The following is a 23,133-nucleotide window of genomic DNA, read 5'->3' on the forward strand; positions in this document are numbered from 1 at the left end:
ATAGACGATGCGGTTCCATTCAACAACGGATTTCATCTAGCCATGCGCAATTGTGCGTCGGAAATATTAGTAACGAGCTCCGTGAGAGCCGCGTGAGCACAGGCAATTTAGAAATGATCATCGCGAAGTGAGCCTAGTAACATATACGTCAAGCAAGCAAGGCTATGGTGAACTCAGTTTTCGATGAGCAGGCGTTTGTTTTTCGTCTTCGCCCCACGGAGTCCGAAAGGGAATCTGGTAAATAATTCCCGAGCTTGGACGCCTAGATTGGCGCCTCCGCGCACAGTGCGACAACGCAACTGAACTCGGAGACGCTGGCGTGCGTCCCAAGACGAATTATATTTTTTGTTAAGGAGTGGAAACCCTACCTACCCAGTTCTCCGAATGTCAAGTGAAGAAATTGACCCAATCGTATGTAAACGGCATGAGTGTAATAGCCCTTCGCAGTAATCAGTACCCAAGAAGTATCTCTTGGTTTCAAAAGGTTGGTGGCCCCTGAAACAATATAAACTTGCTTTCCAGTCGAGGACGATGTTAATGCGAAGTACTAAACGCTGTTTCAAATATTGAAGGCAATTTCATAATATACATTCAGTTTGATCCATAGAAATGAAATAGCCAATGTTGTCTACTCTATTTGACTTATAAATACTATCAGCAATTTGCGGACAAGAGTATAGGCGTCGCTCGCAAAATGTAACGGGCTGATTTTAGTCTCTGCATCCTCCATAACCGTTCGTTTACAACGAACTCGATCGCAAAACGGTGGTGTGATTCTACTAGATAACAATGTATCGCATTGACGATTACAGAATAATTTTCAACGTGACTACCAACAGTTTACGAAAGCATGCTCGAAATCGTTACCTTTGGCGTGAAACATATGAACATTTGCGAATCCCCCTGACTGGAGCTTGACTTGATACAGAGACGATGCCACATTATGCCACGATGCCACACAATTAAATAATAACAATCAAGTGTAAGCGTGTCCGAAATATAGGTCTCCGGGGTCAATGCGATTGAGTGCCAAGGTCTGCACTCTGCAGTGTGCACTGTGCAGTGTAGTGAAGTACAAGTTCAGTGCTGTACTGACTGTGCGTTGTCCTTGTTGAAGTATTCATGGTGTTAACCATTTTACCACAGAACAATATTCTTATTGACTGTTCCTGTGCTGACGATTCATAACTCTGTTCACGTTCGTTCTAGCTAGGATTTTGTGAGACACGGCTTTTGCGGGTTGGCTGGCGACGAAGAGCCAATGCTTCAGTCGCTTTCGCTTTAATGTTTTTGAGCGTCGGATAAGACTTATAGAAGGCATGGCAATTTGATGCTAGTGACAACGCTTCGTAGTTTTACAAGCTGTTATTGTCTTATGTAGCCGGTACAGCGTATTCGCAAATTGTTAGCTATTTATTTGCGCATTGTTGTCGACCATATAATCCGAAACCTTCGCTTCGACTTTCGCTATGTATGAATCAGCGGTTGCGCACTACCGGTCGTGTAGATGTAAGACGCCTTGGTATTTGACATACAGGTAGTAGGTGAAGTGTCAAGAGTTCTTGAAGCAGGGGCGTTGCAGCGATCTGTACAGAATATGAATGCGGTTGTCAAGTTTGGTTATCTGCGTCGTCCTGGTATCCGATATGGTTGTGCCGTGATGATATATTAGGGTTTGTCAATGGGATGTACTTTTTTCTGTGGATCAATGCGTCGGCAGAACATTAAATCTTTTTTGAACGAGAATTTAATTACTAGGCAGTTACATATACTTGGTGAGCAATCGTAAATCTTCCAGTAAGGAACGATTTTCACAGCGGACCGTAATTTTAACAATTTCACCCGCTATTTGGCATATAACATTACAAATACGCTTATACTTCGTGAATTAGTTTATGGTGTGTATAGGGTCAGAGTTCAACAACTGCAAAATTTTCAGCTTCTCCAAATTAGATTAGAATTCGAATTATAGCTACACCACACTAGACGCTGCTCATTAGAACCTCCCAACTTCAGTTCATCTCCATGGTACTGTCTTAGATGCTTCATCACGTGGGTCTGGGTGATCGAGCTTCAACAGCATCGCAAGTATACGTTCTGTACGAATCAAAGAAGTGTCTAGCTCTGCTGGTGAGATACATCTGGCCTAGCTACAGATATGGTCAAATTAGTTCTAGTCGGCACTCAAATAAAAGTGAAGTCGTAAACTTCAACTCGATTAGAAGCAGTTATTATCTAGTAAGTAAAAAAGTAAGAATGTCAAGCCTCGCGTTTCATAGCAAACTAAAGGGGTAGACTACTCCTGGAATTGGAAAATCAGTAAAACACCCATAACTTCAAAACTAAGGTAGCAATATTTCTGAAAGTTTAATCGTGGCCTACGTTTACTTGTCGTAGGCCCCGTTCAAACTCAAGTTGCTTTGCTGGACGTCCTAATTTTGATAAAAATTTGGTCGTAACTGGTCAAGTTTTTATCGACTTTCATTTGGTTTTGTGATTTTCCAAACTAATTTTTTGGAACATTTTCAGTTCGACATTTTTGTGTGAATTTTTTTCCGCGATGCTCTTTATGGATTCAAATCATTCTAAAGAACAGGATGATTTTTTTTCGATAAATTAGAATACTTATACTCTAACGAACCCATGAGGGTATATACCTGCAGATTTTCGAGGGTATCGGTTGATTCTGTTCATCTTCGAACATGATTCCTAGATCTTTAAAATTTCCTGGTAACCCCTAAACTGCCAAGGAAGAAGTAATAGCCTAAACCAGTGGTTCCCAAAGTGGCCGCCCGCATAAGTTAACAGCGCACATTCAAACGCATTTACAACGAGGACTAGGAAGTTTTAGCGCACATCGCACCACAACGAAATACGATGATTTGGAACAGAAATTGCCTTGATGCTTGATTTAACTGATTGTGCCTGTCGTCCTAGAATTCTTATGAAAATGTGAATCTGACATAGCGTACATATTGTATATCAGGATGCCAATAAATTAGATCAACACAAAAATTTACGCGATTGTGTACTGACTGTGCAATAGGGCTCTTCAAAAATGACCTTTTTTCTCAAATTGTACTGGCTACTTGATAAAATTGTTGGGCTACCTAATTTAAGCCTACACACCAAATATGGTTCAATTCCGACCGATGAACTGGTCACACTAAATACTATTTTATTCATAATCCAAATTTTTCGACGGCAATAACTCCGCTTCCACTGGTTGGAATCGAACCAAATTTGGTGAACATCGTTTCTATAGACAACCTAACTGTCCTAACACTTTCATGTGGTGAACATAAAATTTTCAGATTTTTTGTCATAAATTTTTATATAATAAATAGAAACTTTCTTCTCCTGTAGTAATGCGGCTACTGGTTGGAATTGAACCATATTTGGTGTGTAGGCTTGAATTAGGTAGCCTAACAATTTTATCAAGTAGCCAGTACGATGTGACAAAAAATGTCGTTTTTGAAGAGCCCTACTGTGCAATGAACCAAACATTTTGTCGGGACTAGAAAGGGGATTAGGGGACGTTGATACCTGATTTAATGCCCAGAGGGGCGTTGCGTAAACAATAAAACACAGGCCTAAACCATTGGTTCCTAAACTCTTTTGATCGCGGAGCCCTTTAAGTTTTGCGGGCCGTTGCGCGTACCCCCTAAATTTCAGAGCCCCTGTTCCAAACCATAACTAATCGAGGGAGTAGTGTAAGGAGGCAAAATCTGGTTGAAGTGTATATAAAAGTACTTCATCTACATAACCCTGCGAATCTGTTCAATTACCAAGGCTCAACCCAGCCCTGTTTATGAGAACCTTCGTAGTTTTTGCATTGTGACTCGGTACATCACTATCTTCCTTATGTCCTTACAGAGGTAGCGTTTATTTGAATTCTTATAGCTGATTGCGTTTGTTCATTTGTTTGCGACTATGGCGCCATCGTCTCTCGCTGCATTTGTGATTTGTCTGCAAGTATTTATTTCCTCATCCTACGCTTTGAAATGCCACGAAGGCTTCAACATGTCTTTCAATGGGATCCCCCTTTATTACTGGACGGAACGCGAATGTACCGGCAACAGCGAATGCATGGGTCAGGAATTCGCAGTAGACGTTTTGTTGGCAGGTGAGGTGGCTTTGTTGCATACTATAATCGTTCTCAATCTTTTTCTCACCACGTATCACTTCGAGTTTCTACGATTTTGTTGCGTACCAACAAATTAATGAGAAACTCAACTTCACTCGAAATGCATATAGGATTATTTACATAGACGAATTAAAAAATATGTCATCCCGCAAATTTCGAAACAAATGCGGCCCCACGACCTGATTCCCCATATCAATAATACCAGACACTAACAAGGCAAAATGCTGATGCTTGCAATTGTTTCTACTCCACAACTGATCTCGACGGGGCGCGCCGAGTCGAATGACACGCAAAGTATTTATCTATACATGTCTACACTGCAATCAATGAAGACATTTCTTGTATTAGAAAATAAACAGGTTAGCGATTTGTAAAAATTGTAATTTTACTTCACTATGAATGCGTGCTACCTGAAAGAAATTCGCGCACCATCGGCTGAAAACCGTTGTTATATACTGATACGATTCCGTACTTTCGGTGAATTTATATGTACCATATCTTTGATGTCCACCGGGTTGCTGCTTAGGCGACATACATCAACGGTGTTTGGATAAATACCAAAACGATATCGAGTTATCTAGTTGTCCAAGTCTGCTCGTGACTGTTTTGTATTTAATTTTTAGATAAGCCCTTGAGGACAGCGATGCGATACGGCGCGTGTGTCAGCAGCGCCTACGCGAACTATCTCGACTGCCAAAATCTCTTCGGCAGCGGCAGCACGTTCGACCCGGCCAACCTTCTCGACATGATACCAGGCATCGTAGACGCCGTCAATCTTACAGTTATCGAATTCGGCAGAAACGTCTCCACTTCGCTGAAGGAACTACTTTCGGACGGCACGGGGATGACAGCGTTTGTGGACGGCCTGTTCGCATTTAACGAAAATCTTGGGTTCAACCTCAAGAAAGCTGAACCTCTGAAACCTTCTATAGTGCGGATTCTTACTGATGCGATCGGAGGAAAGCGACCTGATGCTTCTGTCGCGGACTTCTTCAACGCATTCGCTCAGTTAGACACCAAGAATGACGAATTCTCATCTGCCATTCGCTCCTTACTTGCAAGCTTAAAAGTCTCTGGACCATTGGACCCAGTATGGACTACATTGATAGACCGGGCGCCTGGCCTTGTGCGGTCTATTTTTCCTTCGAATTGGCAAGCCGAGTTGTGGTACGACGTGGCGTTCAAACTCACCGGGAACATAAACCCAGCGGACTGGACGAAGTCCACAGAAGACATGGTGTCGACCATCAAGGCATCGTATCAGATACCCGAAGATGTCGGTCGATACGTAAATCCCGTGCTGGATGCGCTGCCCGATCTTGCTAGAGGGCTGCAGGTATGGATTTTGTACAGTGATATTTTCAGAAGTGGAGAGTAGTCGGTGTGTATATCCACCCGTGTACCACCCCTGATATACGGACGTGAATATACATGTCATAATACCCCCGTGGTACACGAAACCAGAACCTACCTCAGACTTATACCGCGGTATGAATCGAGTACAACATTTTATTCAAAATTATGCATCCACGTAGGAATGTAGGGAGGTATACACGTGGGATTAATGACCGCGATATAATTCTGAGGCGGGCTCTGTTTCCGTGTAGCCACCACCCGTTGGGTGTGAGTACACACTCTTTTCTTGTGTAACGAAGTACATCCGCTTTTTTGGAGCACCCAAGTACTGGGGTACCATATTTTGAGATCCTAAAGAGAGGACCCTTTTCAAAAATTCTGAAAGCTCCAGCACCGGACAACGACACTGGTGATTCTGAAAATTTTTCGACCAACAGTACTGGGTTGACTATAAAAGTCATCAGATTTTTCTACGGAACTCCGACGTTGCTGCGTCGGGGTCGCGTATTCGGTCGCATTTTTCATTCCTTTTTTATGGAAAAGGTGGACAAATTCCCGTAAAAAGAGGACATTTAGGCGTCCTTCTATGACACTTTCAATCCATCGAAAAAAGAGTGCTAATCCTCTTATAAGAGGACGTATGGTGACCCCACCAAGTATACGTTTTCCACACTTTCAATATTTATACAAGCATAAGCGCGCAATGTTTTTAGATTATATACCACTTATATTTGGACATTTTATTCGGATAAAACCACGAACGCTTTACTATTTCTATTTGAAAAGTGGCTTTACCTTCGATTTCGTGGGTGAATATGTAAACATATATACTTGAAGCTGCGTCTGTTTATGATTTTGCGTTCGTCGTGACGATATACCTTGCGATTTAGAAGCTAGCCAATTTCAATTTACTTCAAAGAGCATGCGACCTGTAATTGGGCTACTTTTTCCTGATGTAGATTTGATGTCTTCGAAATCGCTACTTCTTCTTGTACTCGAGTAGAAATTTATGGCGTTGCCGCTTCGATAGGTACTTTGAACCCCTGAGAATATTTGTGATTGGTCGGCACGAACGCTTGTAATGTGCTAACCTACTTTATTGATGAGAACGTAACAGAAGTCTATAGGTGCTGGACTACACAAAACGAATGACGGTCGTCGTTTATTCGACGCAGTACAACACAATGCAACGCTTGTAGTCAAGTTAATGATAATTTCCGACCACGCTGCACATCATCCGTTGTTCAGGTGAATCCGGCCTACGTCGGAAATTGGTCGCTGGAATTGCTCAGGACTTTTAGCGAAGAGGACGCTTCCACGCAAGCCTTCGCGATGGCTCTCGAAAGGTTTCTGGGACAGTTGACGAATGCGACTCTGCAGTACGAATTCAAAGCTACGATTCAGTGGATCCCTGGTAATCCGAGTTGACAACTAGAAAATCCTCATCTTTTCCAAACTACATTAGAATGAAATTTGTAGATTAATTATATTCAGAATTGGATTAAAATTAGAATTACTGAATTTGCAAAACTTGGAAATTGAATGAAATTCCGAATTAGAAGTAAATAAACCAAATATCAAGTTCTATTCATATATAATCAGTTCTAAGAGCTTCTTGGAGGTACAGAACTTCATTATAAAATTGAATAGTACGTTCATATTGAAATAAACCCGAATATTTTCGGCTGACATTCGTCAGGGGTAATCGTCGAGAATCGGAAAGAACATTGTACATCAGTTCTTTGTCATAATAAGCGTGAGAATGACAAATGTCTGTGAACAAAACTTGGCTCGTTTTGCACTGTGTATAGTTATCCTGCATCATTTTCACAAAAAGAAGGAATTAGATCAGAATTAGAGCATCGAATTCTTTCACTAAATGGGTTTGAATTACTGACATTTCGCTCTAGTCTAGTTGTTCAAGACTGCTGGTAATCCTAGGTCTATGCTCGCTTTCTCTCGCCGCTGTTTCGACGAGCTTTTTGCGCCCATCGAAATTCATCATCGTGATGACTACCATTCACGACAGGTAATGGTGATGATGTACCTCTACCTACTACCAGGTTTTTCCTGGTATCAACGGAAGTCCTATTTGATCTCCTGCTCATGCAGCCGCCTAATCACACGAAATATTGCGCTTTTATCCCTACCCTTACTGGCATTAGCTGGCTATACAAAGTCCAGTAACATCTTACGGAGTAACAAGCTCCTGCACCTATACAACAACGTAGTAATTACAGTTGTACCGTACACTGTGGATTGTCAGACCTGAGCTATTGTTCGCCCGTATGTCGGGATCTAAGATTGACTCATTACTGAAGTGGATATGGCGAGTGACGATAGTTGATTTACAATTAGTCTACTTAGCAGCGACGAACGCAAAAGATCTTGCCGATTTATGTATCAAACTCAACTAATATGTTAATGATCATATTCAATTGGAGCAGGGGTATCAAACATACGGCCCGCGACGCGGTACTGAAAAATGGCTGTCTTATCCGGCACATTTTTAACAAAAGTTGAGATTTTAGTACCAAATACAAATGTCCAGTATGTTTACAAGTCACATAATAACCATTCGAGAGCCGAGTTGTGGTTTTACTCTGGTCACCATTCGGAACAAGTCGCTGCCATTGACACCCAATTCAGAGAAAGCAAAAAAGTGCACAATGAGCTCACACTTTTTTTGGAAAAAGGGACCAAAATGTAGTTATTTGCAGAAGTGAAAACGTCAGTTAGAAACCGGCTTATACAGGTTACACAGAGAATGTAAATATGCAACATAAATAAAATTTAAATATATGTGGGCGCGCTCCTTTTTGATTATGACTTAACAGCTCCTCGGCCTCCAGAGGAACCCAAATCACGATATCATAATAATGAACCAAATTTCAACGTTTGCATTTACGGTTAAATCGCTTGTATTCCTCACAATGCATAGGCCTACACAGGACTGTTCTTAGATTACGGCTAAAACAAAGCAATCATACCATAGTAGTATGTCAACGTATATCTTCGGTAAAGCCGCTTTTTTTAGCTGTTTCCATATCTGTTCAACTGGCTAATCATCGTAATTTTGCGAATTCCATTGTTTGCAAATAAAGGTGTTGATAGAATAGAACCCTATGGTCCGTGATACAGACTTGGACAACTAGATAATTCTAGTTGTCTAATTTCACTAAATTAGAGCGAAATGCCAGTAATCCAATTCTAATCTAATTTGTGAAACGTTTCGATGCTCTAATTCTAATTCTAATCTAATTTGTGAAATGTTTCTATGCTCTAATTCTAATTCTAATCTAATTCGTGAAATGGTCCTATGTGCTAGTTCTAATTATAATCTAATTTATTGTTTTCCTGAAAATACCTTGTCCGCGGCATTTCGCAGCGAGTTAACAAGAATATCCCTCTCGCGCAGGGAAATCAAATGCCAAGCCACCGTCGCATTACTTATACCGTAATTACAATCAGAGTAGTAATTGTGACGAATAATAGCCCTGCGTTAGTACAACTCCGAAGCCGTTTCAGCTAGTGCGGAATAGTGTTGTTGGGCACAGGCGAATAGCATATTTTGAAATAACAACAATAATAATAATTTGCAACTGAGATCAATTTCAGCATTTCAAAATGCTTTACTTCGCGTGCTTCCAAAATCACAAACCAGATCGCTGACTGCATGTGGCCCGCGTCTTGGTGACCCCTGGTGAGTGCAAAGCGAGCCAAGCGTAGTGAACAGACGTTAACCATTTTCGTGGTTATGGGGGCGCACCGTGATTTGATATGAACTGAACTTGATTTTTTCTGAATTTATTTCCCATTCACAATTTCATTCAATTTCCAAGTTTTTTGCAAATTCAGTAATTTTAATTCTAATCTAATTTTAATTTGGAAAAAGCTGTGTAGCTTCAATTCTAATTCTAATCTAATTTGGAAAAATTGTGTAGCTCTAATTCTAATTCTAATCTAATTTGGAAAAATTGTGTAGCTCTAATTCTAATTCTAATCTAATTTGGAAAAATTGTGTAGCTCTAATTCTAATTCTAACTCTAATCTAATTTGGAAATGACTGCGTAGCTCTAATTCTAATTCTAATCTAATCTGGAAAAAACCGGGTAGCTCTAATTCTAATTCTAATCTAATTTGGAAAAGCTGAAAATTTTCTAGTTGTCCAAGTCTGCCGTGATATACCGTACTTAGTATTCTGGTATATAGGCTTCATAAGTTGAATTATTCAAGTGAAAAACAAGGGATTGGATTTTGAGGTAACATTTTGGAATCAATTGACTGGTCCGGCCCGCGAGTGCTCTGTAGGTGTGAATCCGGTCCGCGACGCAAGTTGAGTTTGACACCCCATGATTGGAGTGTCGTCTCCAACATATGTAAAGCCCATTCGTGTGGCTCTTGATTATGGAGAAATGACTTGTTCTGAGCTGAGTAACATTAACGTAAGAAATAGCAAGTCTGGTAATGAAAGCGGCGCTCGTTCTGACCTAAACATAATATTAAGCGTTATGACGCATCACACCTCTACAATACAGTTGTACTTTAACTGTTATAGTATTTAACATTGCTGGGGACTTAGTTATTAGTCGCTTCTGAAGTCTGTAGCTGACTTGACCGGGTAATTACTGTCGTCTGTCAAACCGTCTCACTCAATTCTTCTTGAGCGTGAACGAAATGACTGTAGCGTGTTTGTTAGAGCGGATGGGGACATACATTTGTGTTTTATTGGCATGTATAATATCTACATAAGCCTAGTCACGCAATGGTTCAAGAGGTTGGTCGTTAATTGTTTGGCGATTGAGTATGTTTATTATCTAGCTCATGGGTGGCCAACCTTTTCGGCTACAGGATCACATGTAATTGACGAACCATTGCCAACAATAATATTGTTACTCGAATATATCTGCTGTATAATTCTGGGCTCAGTTTTCAAAGACAGAACTATTCAGCGCCTGGACATATCGAAAGCTATAGGCCAACATGCATCAATCATTTTGTGCCTAGGTCTCGTCGTCAGCGGTATTTCTGCGAGCGCAAACGCAAGATCGCATGTTGGACAACTTTCTCTCGTTATTGCGATTATAGTTAAATTCAATCTGATAAACGAGGCGTTTTTTTCATTTTCAGGAGGAGGTAACACGTAACAATAATAAAAGCAATAAATCGAGTGACAACATATTGCGCGAAGCGTGAAGAAAATTTTTACTTTAAATAATTTTACCGCAATATATTTTACTTCTAGATCTAGTTAATTGAAATGCGCGAAGATCCACCGAAAATGTGACTGGCCAGGCCATGCATGTGCCAATGCGTTGGAACAAATATTTTAGTCGTCAACATCCCAAGTGTTACTGCGACACTAATAAAATTTTTGATTGGCCTTGCAAGTTCACAATCTGGACAATCCATTTTTGATACTATAGCCTATAACTAATTTAGAAAACTGCCTCGTGGGCCACTCAAAACCTTCTCGCGGGCCACGGGTTGGCCGCCCCTGATCTAGTTGGGTATTCAAGAAAATGCTACCATCTCGGGAGCTAAGATGTAGATATATTAAAACTATATAGTGATAGTGATCGAATTCGAAGCTGAGTATCAGCGCTATATCGAAAACCGTCAAGATATGCGTGTTTTCATTAGTCGAGAAGTAGTCGCCACGACGGGTTATAAACCTTTTACCTTCTAACAATATTTTCACGATGGAACTATCAAAATAGATCGGCGTGTCGGGGAGTAGCATTCCATGTTACCTGGATTTTTTATTAGTTTGAAACATAGATTGCGATGACGTGATGTGCGAAGATACAAAGGTATGGATGGGACGATTTCCTTACAAGCCTTATCAGTCTATACCAGGGTTGGGCAAACTTTTGAGCTCGCGGGCCGCATTCAACATCTGAATCCATTCGCGGGCCGCACTATATAAAATTAGGATTATAAACCGAAACGCAATATTGGTATTTGATTATATAGTGAGGACAAGAAGATAATATATATGCTTATTTAAAACAAACCAAACATTGCTTTGATGATATCGTACACGCGTCAGAAAGAGTAGCGAGATTTCATAGGCTGGTCGCTCTCAATAACCAATTTGTCAAAACTATAGAGATGAAAGTCGGTTGTCCCGATTCTTAGAACAGGATTGAAATTTAAATCTGTGAGCAGCGATCTGCTCATAGATTTACTATTTCCACTTTTGGTTCAGTTTCAAGACACACAATGCTGACAGCATCATAACCATGTTAGCTTCTAACACACTTCTAGTAGCCTATGTAGATAAACATAAATACTCAAAACCTACGCGTGGTGTTATATTTATCCTTCTCTTCATTTCCGCCAGTAATTATTTCGTGCGTTTGTCTATCTGTTAGTTCATCATTCTGGTGTAGGGCGTTCTGAGAGTAGCATGTGTTTCCTGATTTACTTCTGTTTTAACGTTTATATTCTTTGTAGCATAGTCTACACTTTTAGTGAATAAAAGCCTAGAAAGCAGTGTTGGGATGACTCGAGTCATGACTTGACTCGAGTCAGACTCGAGTCAACTTTTTCGAATGACTTGACTTGACTCAAGTCACTTTGCAAAAATGACTTGACTTGACTTGACTCGGTGCTTCAAAAATGTGGATTGACTCGTGACTCGGAGCAAAATTTACGAGTCAATTTCAAGTCATCAAGTAAACCGTGTCGACTAAATCAATGTATTCTGTGCATGTTCGGATTATTCACGATACGCCATTGTAACTTGTGAGAGCAACCAGTCATTCACTGATTGTACGTTTCGCTGATCCTGCATTATTACATCACATATACACTGACCGCATACGAAATGATCACAGCTTCCCTTGTCGTAATAGCAGATTAATTTAATAGCAACGTATCGCTGTTTATTGGACGGCTCTGTCCTTACATGGCACGGCGTTCACCTTTACCAACCCTCTTGTATGATTTAAATCTAACAAATATATTTTATGTATTTATATCCTCACCGATGTGTATAGATGGCTAGTGTATTGTACGATATCAATTTCTTTCATCTTCTCGAGGCTTCGTATTCGATCCTCTATTTTTGCTGATAATAAGAGAATGTATAGCATGTCGCTCAGAGTTGTCAAACTCAACTGACGTCGTGGGTCGCATTCAAATATACAAAACACTCGCGGGCCGCACCAGTCAAATGATTCCTAAATATTACTAACCCTAAACTCAGTATATGCACTTTTTCGCATTCTCGGAATGGGTGTTAATGTCAGCGATTTTCTCCTGACGATAACTACAATCACAACTCCGCTGTCGGGTTGTTATAATGTGGCCAATGAACATACTCGAAATTTGCTCTCTTGAAGGAATATTTATTAGTGGTATTTCTTACTGCAAATTCGAGAAATGTGTTGGATAAAATCACGCAATTTTCACCATATACTCAGAATTTCTTCGCGGGCCGAATGAAATCATTTGGCGGGTCGTACGTTTGACACCCCTGATGTAGCTATACACAGTTACTTACGTATTTTATTAGCAGTTCTACGTGTGCGTGAGCGATACAACGCATTTTTGCATGTATATTTTACTTTATATTCGTTATTTGATTCAAGATAAATGACCAATTGATCTCTTTAACATAGCCAGTAAAATATAATGAATTTGAATGATCACTCATACTTCGAAAATTCAATTTGACTTGAATTGTGACTTGACTCGTGACTTGTCTTGACTTGACTTGACTTGACTCGAGTCACCTCCAAAAAACGAGTGACTTGACTTGACTCGAGTCACCTTTGAAAATCGATTGACTTGACTTGACTCGAGTCAAAATGTGCAATGACTCGAGATGATTCGTGACTCGAAGGTAGTGACTTGATCCCAACACTGCTAGAAAGCCCTATGTCTATTAGTGGGTTTTCCTCGCAAGGTCACAACACTACGCATACAGAAAACGAATCTACCCAAGACAGGTGCGAATCGTTTTTTATAAGCACATCACCGAAATAATTAAACTGGAGTGGTCAATCTGAAATCACAGTCTTGATCCGAATTATGTCAATCTCGTTTAGGATTTTCGTGATATTCAAACTGCGTGGGCCTTGAGATCGGGCTGTCGCGCCAGGCATTAAACATAAAAAATGATATAAGTAGTAATTACCTTGGAACAGTGGTTATCAAACTTTTTAAGACACGCACCCCCCCCTCATGACGGTGATAGATTTCGCGTCCCCCTTATCGTCATATCACAAAACGCAACCAGGATGCCAGCAAACCTAACGGATAGTTTGGTGGCATGGAAGGTTACGACTGTGGATGAGAGATTTTTAAATATGAAATTCAGACTAAACACAGAGCAATAATTATGAATTAGAAGTAAATCGCGCGGAGCGCGAAAAAGAATTTTCGGTTGAGCCTCAGCTTCGCGTCCTTCTTCAGATGCTTTCACGCCCCCAAGTGAGGCGCACCCCCCAGTTTGAGAACCTCTGCGTTAGATTAATCAAAGTGAATTATGCTCAGAAAAAGTTTAATCAAGTCCCTGCATTAATTCGATTTTTAGTACGCATTTATCAATATTTTCAAAAAGTTTATTTGGACTCTCGCGGGCCACACAGAACGGTGTTGCGGGCCATAGTTTGCCCACCCCTGGTCTATACCCACGCTGTTGGTTGGCTTGACTTTCGATGTATAGATAGCGTCGTAATGGGTTGAAAGGAGTGACATATTATCGACTGTCAACACACTAATACCAGAGGTGGAAAACCATTTTATTGCCAACACTGTGTTTTGTGTATTTCAGGTCTTTTCTATAAATTCTTCCCCGGCGACAAAGCCACGATTCGAGAGGTCTACCGCAAGATGGCGGACGGCTTGAACTCGTTCGATTTCAACGACCTCGCCTCCACGGCTAACGAGACCGCGTTGAGTAGGATGATCAAAAATATGATCACTACTCTCGGAGGCCAACAGAGTTTTGCGGCTAATCCGTTCTACAACACGCTCGTCGTCAACTTCGCCAAAATGTTCTACGACCTCATGAAAGTCACACCAACCGACTACACTCCGTATATCGACTCTTTCTCCAAGGTAAAATTCCAAGTAGTCAACGGAGTCATCCATAGTTTTCCAGTGGCGAGTTTCACGACATGTCAGAACTACTTGAAGTGGAAGTATAACATGAAGGTCTGATGAGTATTCAAGTAAGTAGTTTCAAAAAGTGAATTCTGTCAAGGAGTCACTGATTTTATCAGTTAATCGGATGGTAGCACCTTTAAGCGGTGCAAATGCAATCAGTGACACCGCAAATAGGTACAATATCCGAAGTTACATTCGACTATCGTGGCACTGTAGCCGTTTTCCCGGTTGGTATGACAATTTCATTCATAGCGGTGACGTGTGTCCCCGAGACACTTTCCGCAAACTCTGAATTATAACGAGAAAGCAGTTTCGGTTAAATACTGTTATGTAGAAGCGACATCGGTTCTCGCGTTACATCTGCGCGCGATCTTTGACGCAATTTGCTCTCAGGTTATTGACGACGAGTTCAAGAAGTGGCCGACCATCAACGTGGGCGGTATGGTGACGGAATTAATCAAGCAAATGGGCGGCACGGTCCCGGACGAATTACGGCCGATGTTGACGAGTATCCAGGTAGTTTGATTCAGGGTTGTGATGACTCGAGTCCTATTCGTAAATATGGAAATTCTCTCGGCTTGAGTGCCTTTGTGTATTGATTCGACTTGTAAACGATAGTCATTACATATGACTCGAGACACATCGGGTAAGAAACTGTCTTTTGTATGTTTGATTAAATCTGTTAAGAGTAGCGTTCTAGTTTGTTTCACGCCCACACCTATAGCAATGACTGCAAAGTTTTGGAAATGTGCCTCACGTTAGATGTCGTATTTCTTTCTATTTTCGGCTGAATATGTTGGGGTTACCAGTGACTGTAAGAGGTATCGGCACAAAGCACCGATATCGGTTGGGCGCTAATTATAGTCCACTCGGACGAGAGTTGCATTTAAAACAAAAATTAATCTAAAACAAACCTGTTTAAAACACGGCCCTCGTTTAATACATGTTTTATTGTGCTTTTTTTTTAGTCATGACATAACGAATTCTTAATTATGACGTACCAGTGGCATGACATTGACCATGGAAAATATAGGGTAAATACGGCTCATTTTTCGAAAAAGGCTTCCGATCCTGTCTTCAAAAACCAAAAAAGATATTCGAACAGGTCTACATTGTTGTGCAGCATTTCACGGTTGGCGGTCAAGATCATCAGAAAACCCATTCCGTACCAATGATCGATAACTACGAGCTATAGCTGTTGAACCGGCGACGATTTCGGGGGTTCCAAATATTACATATCGTATGTAGTCCGTATGCTCATACTACATATTTGAAAGTATTAACACAATTATGACATCAATGAACCGTCCGAATCAAATGGGCTGATTCCGCCATATGTCTAATCAATGCCAACCCGAGTAATATTTATCCATCGGAATTTTTAGACTTTTCTACCCGAGTGAAAATGAGCTTTATCAGATGATGGCAACCCTGGTTTGCATCATAATTCTGTTCGTATCTAGTTTGCCATGTTACTCTTAACAGCCTCTTTTCTCCGTCCTGATTTCGACTGTAAACGGAACAGCGTTGAACGGTACCGATGCCATCAACGCTTGCTACGAAGTGATATCGAGTTACAGAGCAACCTACCCGGATTCGCCGTTTCCTGACCTCGTGAAACGCTATATCGACATCGTATATGAGATGACGACTATTGATTGGAGGGGGCAACCTGTGACTATTACATATCCTGGTGGGTCGTACGAATACTACAACACTTCAAAAGCATGGGCAGAATACCGAAGACTTCAGTTTGAACTGATATACTGGAACATCGATATGGAGTTCGCTGTCGTCAAGTACGTGCAAGTTGTGATTATTATGGCTGGGTACAATGATTCGAGAACTCGAATCGGGATAGAGTATTATTTCTAATGATTCAAGTAAGATATGATTTTTTCGAGTCCTGAAAATATACGCTCTTTGCCACTTTGAGTTAATTTATCAACGAAAATTATAGCTTTGATACTATTTTACACTATGGAAGCCTCAAAACCTCAATGTCATGTAATATCATTCTTTGTGGTGACATAAACGGTACATATTTGAACTTTCCATCTCTTTCATAATGTTATGTCGTCGTAATGAACAGTGCTTAAATACTTCACTCGATTCGCAGCATATAATTCTATGTTCGGGATAAAATTTCTTAGATACTCGCTTTTGCCCGACCCTAGTGATTATACACTTGAACAAATGTGGTCAAATAAGTCATCATTGGTAGAAGTAGAAGTACTGCCACAAATTTCTATTGAAGTAGCTATCTTCAAGTAGGGAAAAATTAGGTATCGTCCAAGCCATTGTTTCCCAACCTTTTTCAACACCTCGCCTCCTTATTAAGCTCCACACAAATTTTCGCACCCATATTTACGGATCGGAAAAGAGGACATATATAAACGGAAAATTTCCTCACTTAACTCCGACTGCTTGTGAATTGACTAATAAAAGATCATTTATCCGAGACGGTGCTCGTACAACCGGTTTCCGCGTTTACCTTGCCGTTGGGTTGACCTATTTTTTATTCAACTTCCGCGTCATATGCAGAATAAGCTGTCTTCACGCGCAATTTTGGTGGTGTTAATCAAATATATTTCACTAGATGTTCTACCGTTTTTGACTCCCTATAACCCCCTTTGGTATTTTCTCCCCTGATTTCTCAAAATCTCTTACTGAGTGAGATACTGCCAAAATCATAACCCCTTCAGTAAGTAGTGGAAACAGTAAAACCGACTTCTAACACTTCAAAAAGCAGGATTCTTGTATTGCATAAACTGAAAACTTACCAGTAGAAGTAATAGTGCCCTTCGGCAATATAGTACGGTCAAATTAGACAATACCTGCTTGAACTACTTCGAAATTTCTAGGCCTAGTATAGGATAAAACTGCGAAGACGTAGAGATAGCCTAAATCGCAGCAATTTCAGGAGGGAGTGCAAGTATCCGATATGATCGGGCTCTAGTCACTAACATACTCCACGCCATTGCAGAGCTTACAACTACAGTTCAAACGAATTGTATCAGATGCTGATCAAGGCATGGCCGGAATACGACCTCTACATCCGTATCCTGAAAGCCATGAATCCCGAAGACGTGAAGCAGTTAATCAAAGACATCGTGGCGTGGGCATCCTCACCTCCACCTCATACCGTTCAGGGATTTATCAATGTCACAGAACCTGTTTTCCGTAACATGACAAGCTCCATTAAAAGTCTGTGGAGAGAAGCGAGGCAGACCTACACCCCAAAGTAAGATTAGCGCGTGCTGAAAGGACACTGCGCTCTAAATAGGTTGTCTCAAATTAACGAAGTGCCAGCAGCACCCAGAATTTGTTACATTTGATTAACAGCAAATGCACCGACTGGAGCTTCATGGAAGCCAACTGCGAATTTGCAGAAAGTCATGCTAACATGACAACTCATTGGAGCCGTTTTCTCAAAATTTTAAACGAGAACAAAAATAATTTCAGACTTGAATGCAAGTATCACTTCAACAATTTCGTCGTGTAGCAATAAACAACACGTAACTGCATAGTAGGCACACGGGTTGACCAGATAGTGGTCGGACTAGAATATCATATTGTTATCTGAATATAGTTTCTTCCTACAGAAACACTCGGAGAGAGACGGTTTGGGCACAAGGGCGGTCATATGGGCTGGTTATTCAGCACATTCAAATATACCCTGAATTTCATGACATACCACTATATTTCCGACCAATCCTGCCTGTCATATTATCCCAGATAAAAGTGATTGCCCCTGGACTAATCAATAAAAAGCTCTTTTAATCTGGTCAGGTCACTGAAAATACCAAAAAATCACCCTCAAAGATGGAGATTGGAATTGTTACGAAAATTCTCAGCGCGAAAATATAATGCATTGTCGCCGTTGAGCGCCGGTACCGTACGCCTACTAAACTAGGGCTCTGCGATACGTCCGGAATTTCCCGGACGTGTCCTGAATTTGAGTGTTCGAGAACTAGCGTCAGGGAGGTCATTTAGAATATGCAAAAATGTCCGGAATGCTGATAGCCTGAAAACGGCGCAAATTAATTTCGTGAATCAAAATATGCCGTAACATTTGTGGTTCAAAATTATGATACTTGGAATTTTCTTCGCGCTGTGGGCGATTTAGCGTCGCGTATTTATCCATATTGATTATAACCAGGGCTGGGCACAATGATTCGAGTACTCGAATCTGAATCGACTATTAATTTTAATGATTCGAGTCGAGTAGTAAAAGACGATTTTTTCGAGTACTGAAATTATACGCTCCTCGCCACTGAAAGTTGATTTATCAACGAGGAGTTTATCAACGATCAACGAGTTTATGCTAATTTCACTGTTGAAGCCTTGAAACCTTGATTGGCCGTATCGTAGCATACGAAACATGAACTACAAAAGCTACGAACGTTACTGGAAATAGCACATTTCCGAAGTCATGATCATCTCACAATATTTTCACCAAGTGCAATGAAATCGGTAAAGTCGAAAAAAATAACAAAGTATCCTTAATATGATGGATAACAGGCATTATATTCTTTGTGGTCGCTTAAAAGGTACATATTTGAACTTTGACAAATAATATTCTGCTATGACGTCATAATGAGTGATACTCGATTACTCGACTCGAAGCATTTTAAGTGATTCAGAATCGAATCACTCAGGTACTCGATTTTGCCCAGTCCTAATTATAACATGGGTATCCCTCCCTCTCAACAAATAAAATGGTCATCATTTTCTGAAATATAGTCTAATTGTAATCGCAATTATAACGGAACGGTACATTCCTATAGTGGCGGTTAAGGCCGTTTGGATGCTTTAGTGCAGTGGTTATCATACTGGGGGACGTGAAAGCATCTGATAGGGGGGCGAGAAGATGCGGTCGACTGAAATTGTATTGGCACTCCGCGCGATTTACCAACAATTCATAGCTATTTATCTGAGTATAGTGCGGATTTCCTATTTGAGAAATCTCTCATCAACATTGCTACCCTTCTATAGAATCTATACCAGGGGTTCTCAAAGGGTGGGCCATGGCCCACTAGTGGGCCACAGGAGTAATTTGGGTGGGCCACAGAGCTATTTGGAAAATTGTAGAATTCGTAAAAGTTGGTTGCATTTTTTGTTCATATATTTAAAAAAATTTAATGATGCCATCGAATTATATGTATGCTACATAAAGCTTTTCATTTGACTCTGATGAGATTTAGTGGCACGTATGGAGTCATGAATGTAGGCTACTAGTCGAAATGGGAGGAGATACGGCGGCTTTTGTCTCCCCAGCTATGACAAACTCCGGCCAACAGCAACGAAAATAATTTCGATTATATAATAACTGAAAGTTAATGCTGAAATGTCCAAGTATTCCGGCAAGGTCATAATGGATTGAGGAGTTGGCACAGCACATCAATCGTCGGAGTCGGTCTAAAAATGTCCGGACTTGAAATCATTGCACATAAAGTGAGAGTCACATGAATTGGTGGTACCATTGGATTTAATGTTATTACATTGCAACTTCAAAAGGTACGAGACATATACTAGGTAGGCCTACATTGTATTACTAGCATATTAAAAAAATTCTCCACTTCTCTGTAGTATCCCATTCATCAAATAATTGTTTGAAGCGGGCCCAGAATGGGTATACTATTCCCCACCAGAGTGGAATTAAACCCCCAATCACACAATGAATGAGGGGGTGGCATCGTTGGGTTTCGCGACTTGAGAGAATGTACACAAAAGTTATACGATATTGCAGGGCCGTAGATTTCGCACCTCTAACCCACAATTGGGAGAGCTCTAAGTTGCTAAGAACTATTTTGTTGGTTGTCTGTTGGAGATACCTTGAAATTTTTCGTCGTGCTCCGCGCGATTTCATGTGCCCTCTGATCGACATTTAAATATGAACAGCAGAAACAACAGAAATAGCCATATCGGCGGCGATTAGCCTACCACACATTAAAATGCATTGTGACTTAATAGGAGGTGGGCCACAGAACATTTTCAAATAGGCCACAACCAACAAATGGCTGAGAACCCCTGATCTATACCATCAAACTATCCGTTGGGATTGCTAGCATTCTGGTTGCATTTTGTGATATGACGATGAGGGGCACGAAATTTTTCACCATCATAAGGGGGGGCGTGTCAAATGTTTGAGAACCCTATGGTAGATATGGTGAACGTAATCAGCAGCCAAATCCATTCTGAGTAAGTCGGGGTAAAGGTGCTGCCATTGTTTTAGTAATCAGTTTAACAAATTTTGAGATGGACCACGGAGCATTTTCACAGCGGAAATGGAGTCGCGACCATGAAAGGTTGGGTTTGCGTGTGACATTAACATGACTTAATGATGTACATTGTACTGTACAATGTACATATAAGTGCCCAGCTTTTCGAACTCATCGCCACCACCACAACTTTACCGTCAACTCTGGTCACGTGGGCGCAGAGAGAATAAAACTTTTAATAGTAGTATAAGGATGAAACAATATTGTTGACCGAATTAATCTAAGAAGTTAACCAATGTTTCGTGCTTGGCGTGACTAGAAACCAGTTGCCAAAAATCCACCCCTGTATACAATTGATATACAAATCATTGCTAGTGTGATGTCATAGTAAAATAAAATTTGATTCTGCCTTATTTAAAGCGCACTAGGGGGCGCTAAAGAGTGTCCGGAATTTGAGTCCCGAAAATCTGGCAACCCCATACTAAACTAAACGCAGCGTTACTGTACAGTACATATAGGGATGGTGTGAACGCGAGGTTCATGTTCGCGTTCTGTGTGTGAACCTAAGAAATTTAGAGGTTCACTATTACTAAAGAACCTTGGTATAGGCTCTGCCCTGTGAACCTTTTTCATATATTACAATTTTTACTTCATTATAACATCTTTCGGTGAAATTTATTGCATTTCAACTGCGGGTCACTCTGTGCATGGTAATGGCAGCATAAAAAAAATCAACACGAAACAAGCATGCAGCTTGAAAATCTGAAAAATTTTGCTTTCTTTGTCACAAAAGTTTGCTCTAAATATCCAGCTTTCCGCTGGGGAATATTTAGTGACTCTCTGCTGTGAGCTTGGCCCGCAATCACACAACATCAAGAGCGAAACACTACACGTGGGTAGTTCGCGAATGATGCTTATTCAACCGATCAAAATTGATATCGTAGTCTGATGTCAAAAAATCTAGCAGGCGCACGTGGCCAATCTTGATTGCATATCTTTATTGTATCATAAAAACCAAATCCGTGCGATTGGGGTGTTAGCTTGGCTACTGCTGTAAGCTTATATTCCCTTGCAAGTCCTCGTCGAAATTGTTGGCAAAGCGATGGAACATATGGATTTTATGGGACTATTATATCATTTGATTTCCCCAGTTACTACATTTGCCGACGTTTAAAACGTCAATATGTAGGCCTACTTCATCGTTGTGGCCCGAGTTGTCGCTAGGTATCGTGTACAATATAGGCTATCACTTCACTGCAATATAGGGTTGGAATTAGCAATGTGACGTCATGAGGTTCACGTTCGCGTTCACACAGAGCCTTTCAAAAAGGTTTGGGTTCACACGAACCTGAACCTTTCAGATTTTCGCACCATCCTTAGAAGCCCATTGGTTGTAGGTTTTCGTCCTATTGGTAATTCTTTCGTCAACTAGGGGTGTTGGCACTTCCAGTAGTAGGGTGTTACTTACGTTTGCACTCGATTGAAAGAATTACTTTCTTTGCAGCTCCTGTCGCTTCGGATCTTGTGGCGACGACTTGTGCAACACTCAACAATACATCTCGTTGAAGCAGGAATTTACCAAGGCTGCCACTCCTGCTCCACTGACTACAACGAGCGACGCGCGCCAGCTTACGGCTGGCCTCATATTCCATACTGCGGTGATCGGAATGACCTGCAATCTAGTTTTATGAGTGAATTGAATATTTCGCGGCAATATTTACCAAGGCTGTGCCTGCCACACCCCCTCTACTATACCAGCAACGCCTGTCAGCTTACGGCGGGCCTCATTTATCGTACCGTCCTTTTCGGAATGGCCTCGGAGTTACTTCTATGACTGTATAAATACCGGACCTCATAATATTGCAGGAGCAGGTTGCACGACTCACCCCTAGAGTAAAGCACCCCATTGTCCTGAAGCAATACTAGTAGGCCTAATACGCCGTTATCTTATAATTGCGAAGAAGAATTGACTCACGTCTTAAATTATGCGAGTGTTTGGATCGAGAAACTTGGAGATTCGAAGGTATATTGGAAAGAAGCAGGCACAGTTCTATACGGCACTACAGCAGCGATGTTCGAATCAGATCAGAATAACACTAACATCGTACTGGCCTACAATGGTGTGGACATAGCCAGGACTGTGGATCGAAGTCGAAGTATCGTTAAATTATCTCTTGTGGGAGTTGTAGTCGCAGAACATTTGTAGTTAGGGTTATCATATGTTCTCCTTTTTGGAGACGGACTTTCAGCATTACCGTGTCCACTTACTGGCCACGGATTATTTCG

The 23,133-nt window shown here is 41.0% G+C and overlaps 1 protein-coding gene across 1 annotated transcript; it reads left to right on the plus strand.

Moving 5' to 3' along the window:
• The first annotated feature begins 3,759 nt into the window (after window positions 1–3,759).
• LOC145433024 (uncharacterized) lies at window positions 3,760–22,833 on the plus strand. The gene is made up of 8 exons (XM_080309900.1): window positions 3,760–4,126; window positions 4,771–5,483; window positions 6,752–6,917; window positions 14,289–14,575; window positions 15,017–15,139; window positions 16,109–16,422; window positions 17,610–17,867; window positions 22,352–22,833. Exons 1-8 carry the CDS (start codon window positions 3,934–3,936, stop codon window positions 22,536–22,538), a joined length of 2,241 nt encoding a protein of 746 aa, XP_080166026.1. The 5' UTR covers window positions 3,760–3,933; the 3' UTR covers window positions 22,539–22,833.
• Window positions 22,834–23,133: the final 300 nt, after the last annotated feature.

Source organism: Botryllus schlosseri, chromosome 2 (assembly GCF_051294905.1).
Source record: "Botryllus schlosseri isolate E-star chromosome 2, Bs_hap1, whole genome shotgun sequence".
Lineage (NCBI taxonomy): Eukaryota > Metazoa > Chordata > Ascidiacea > Stolidobranchia > Styelidae > Botryllus > Botryllus schlosseri.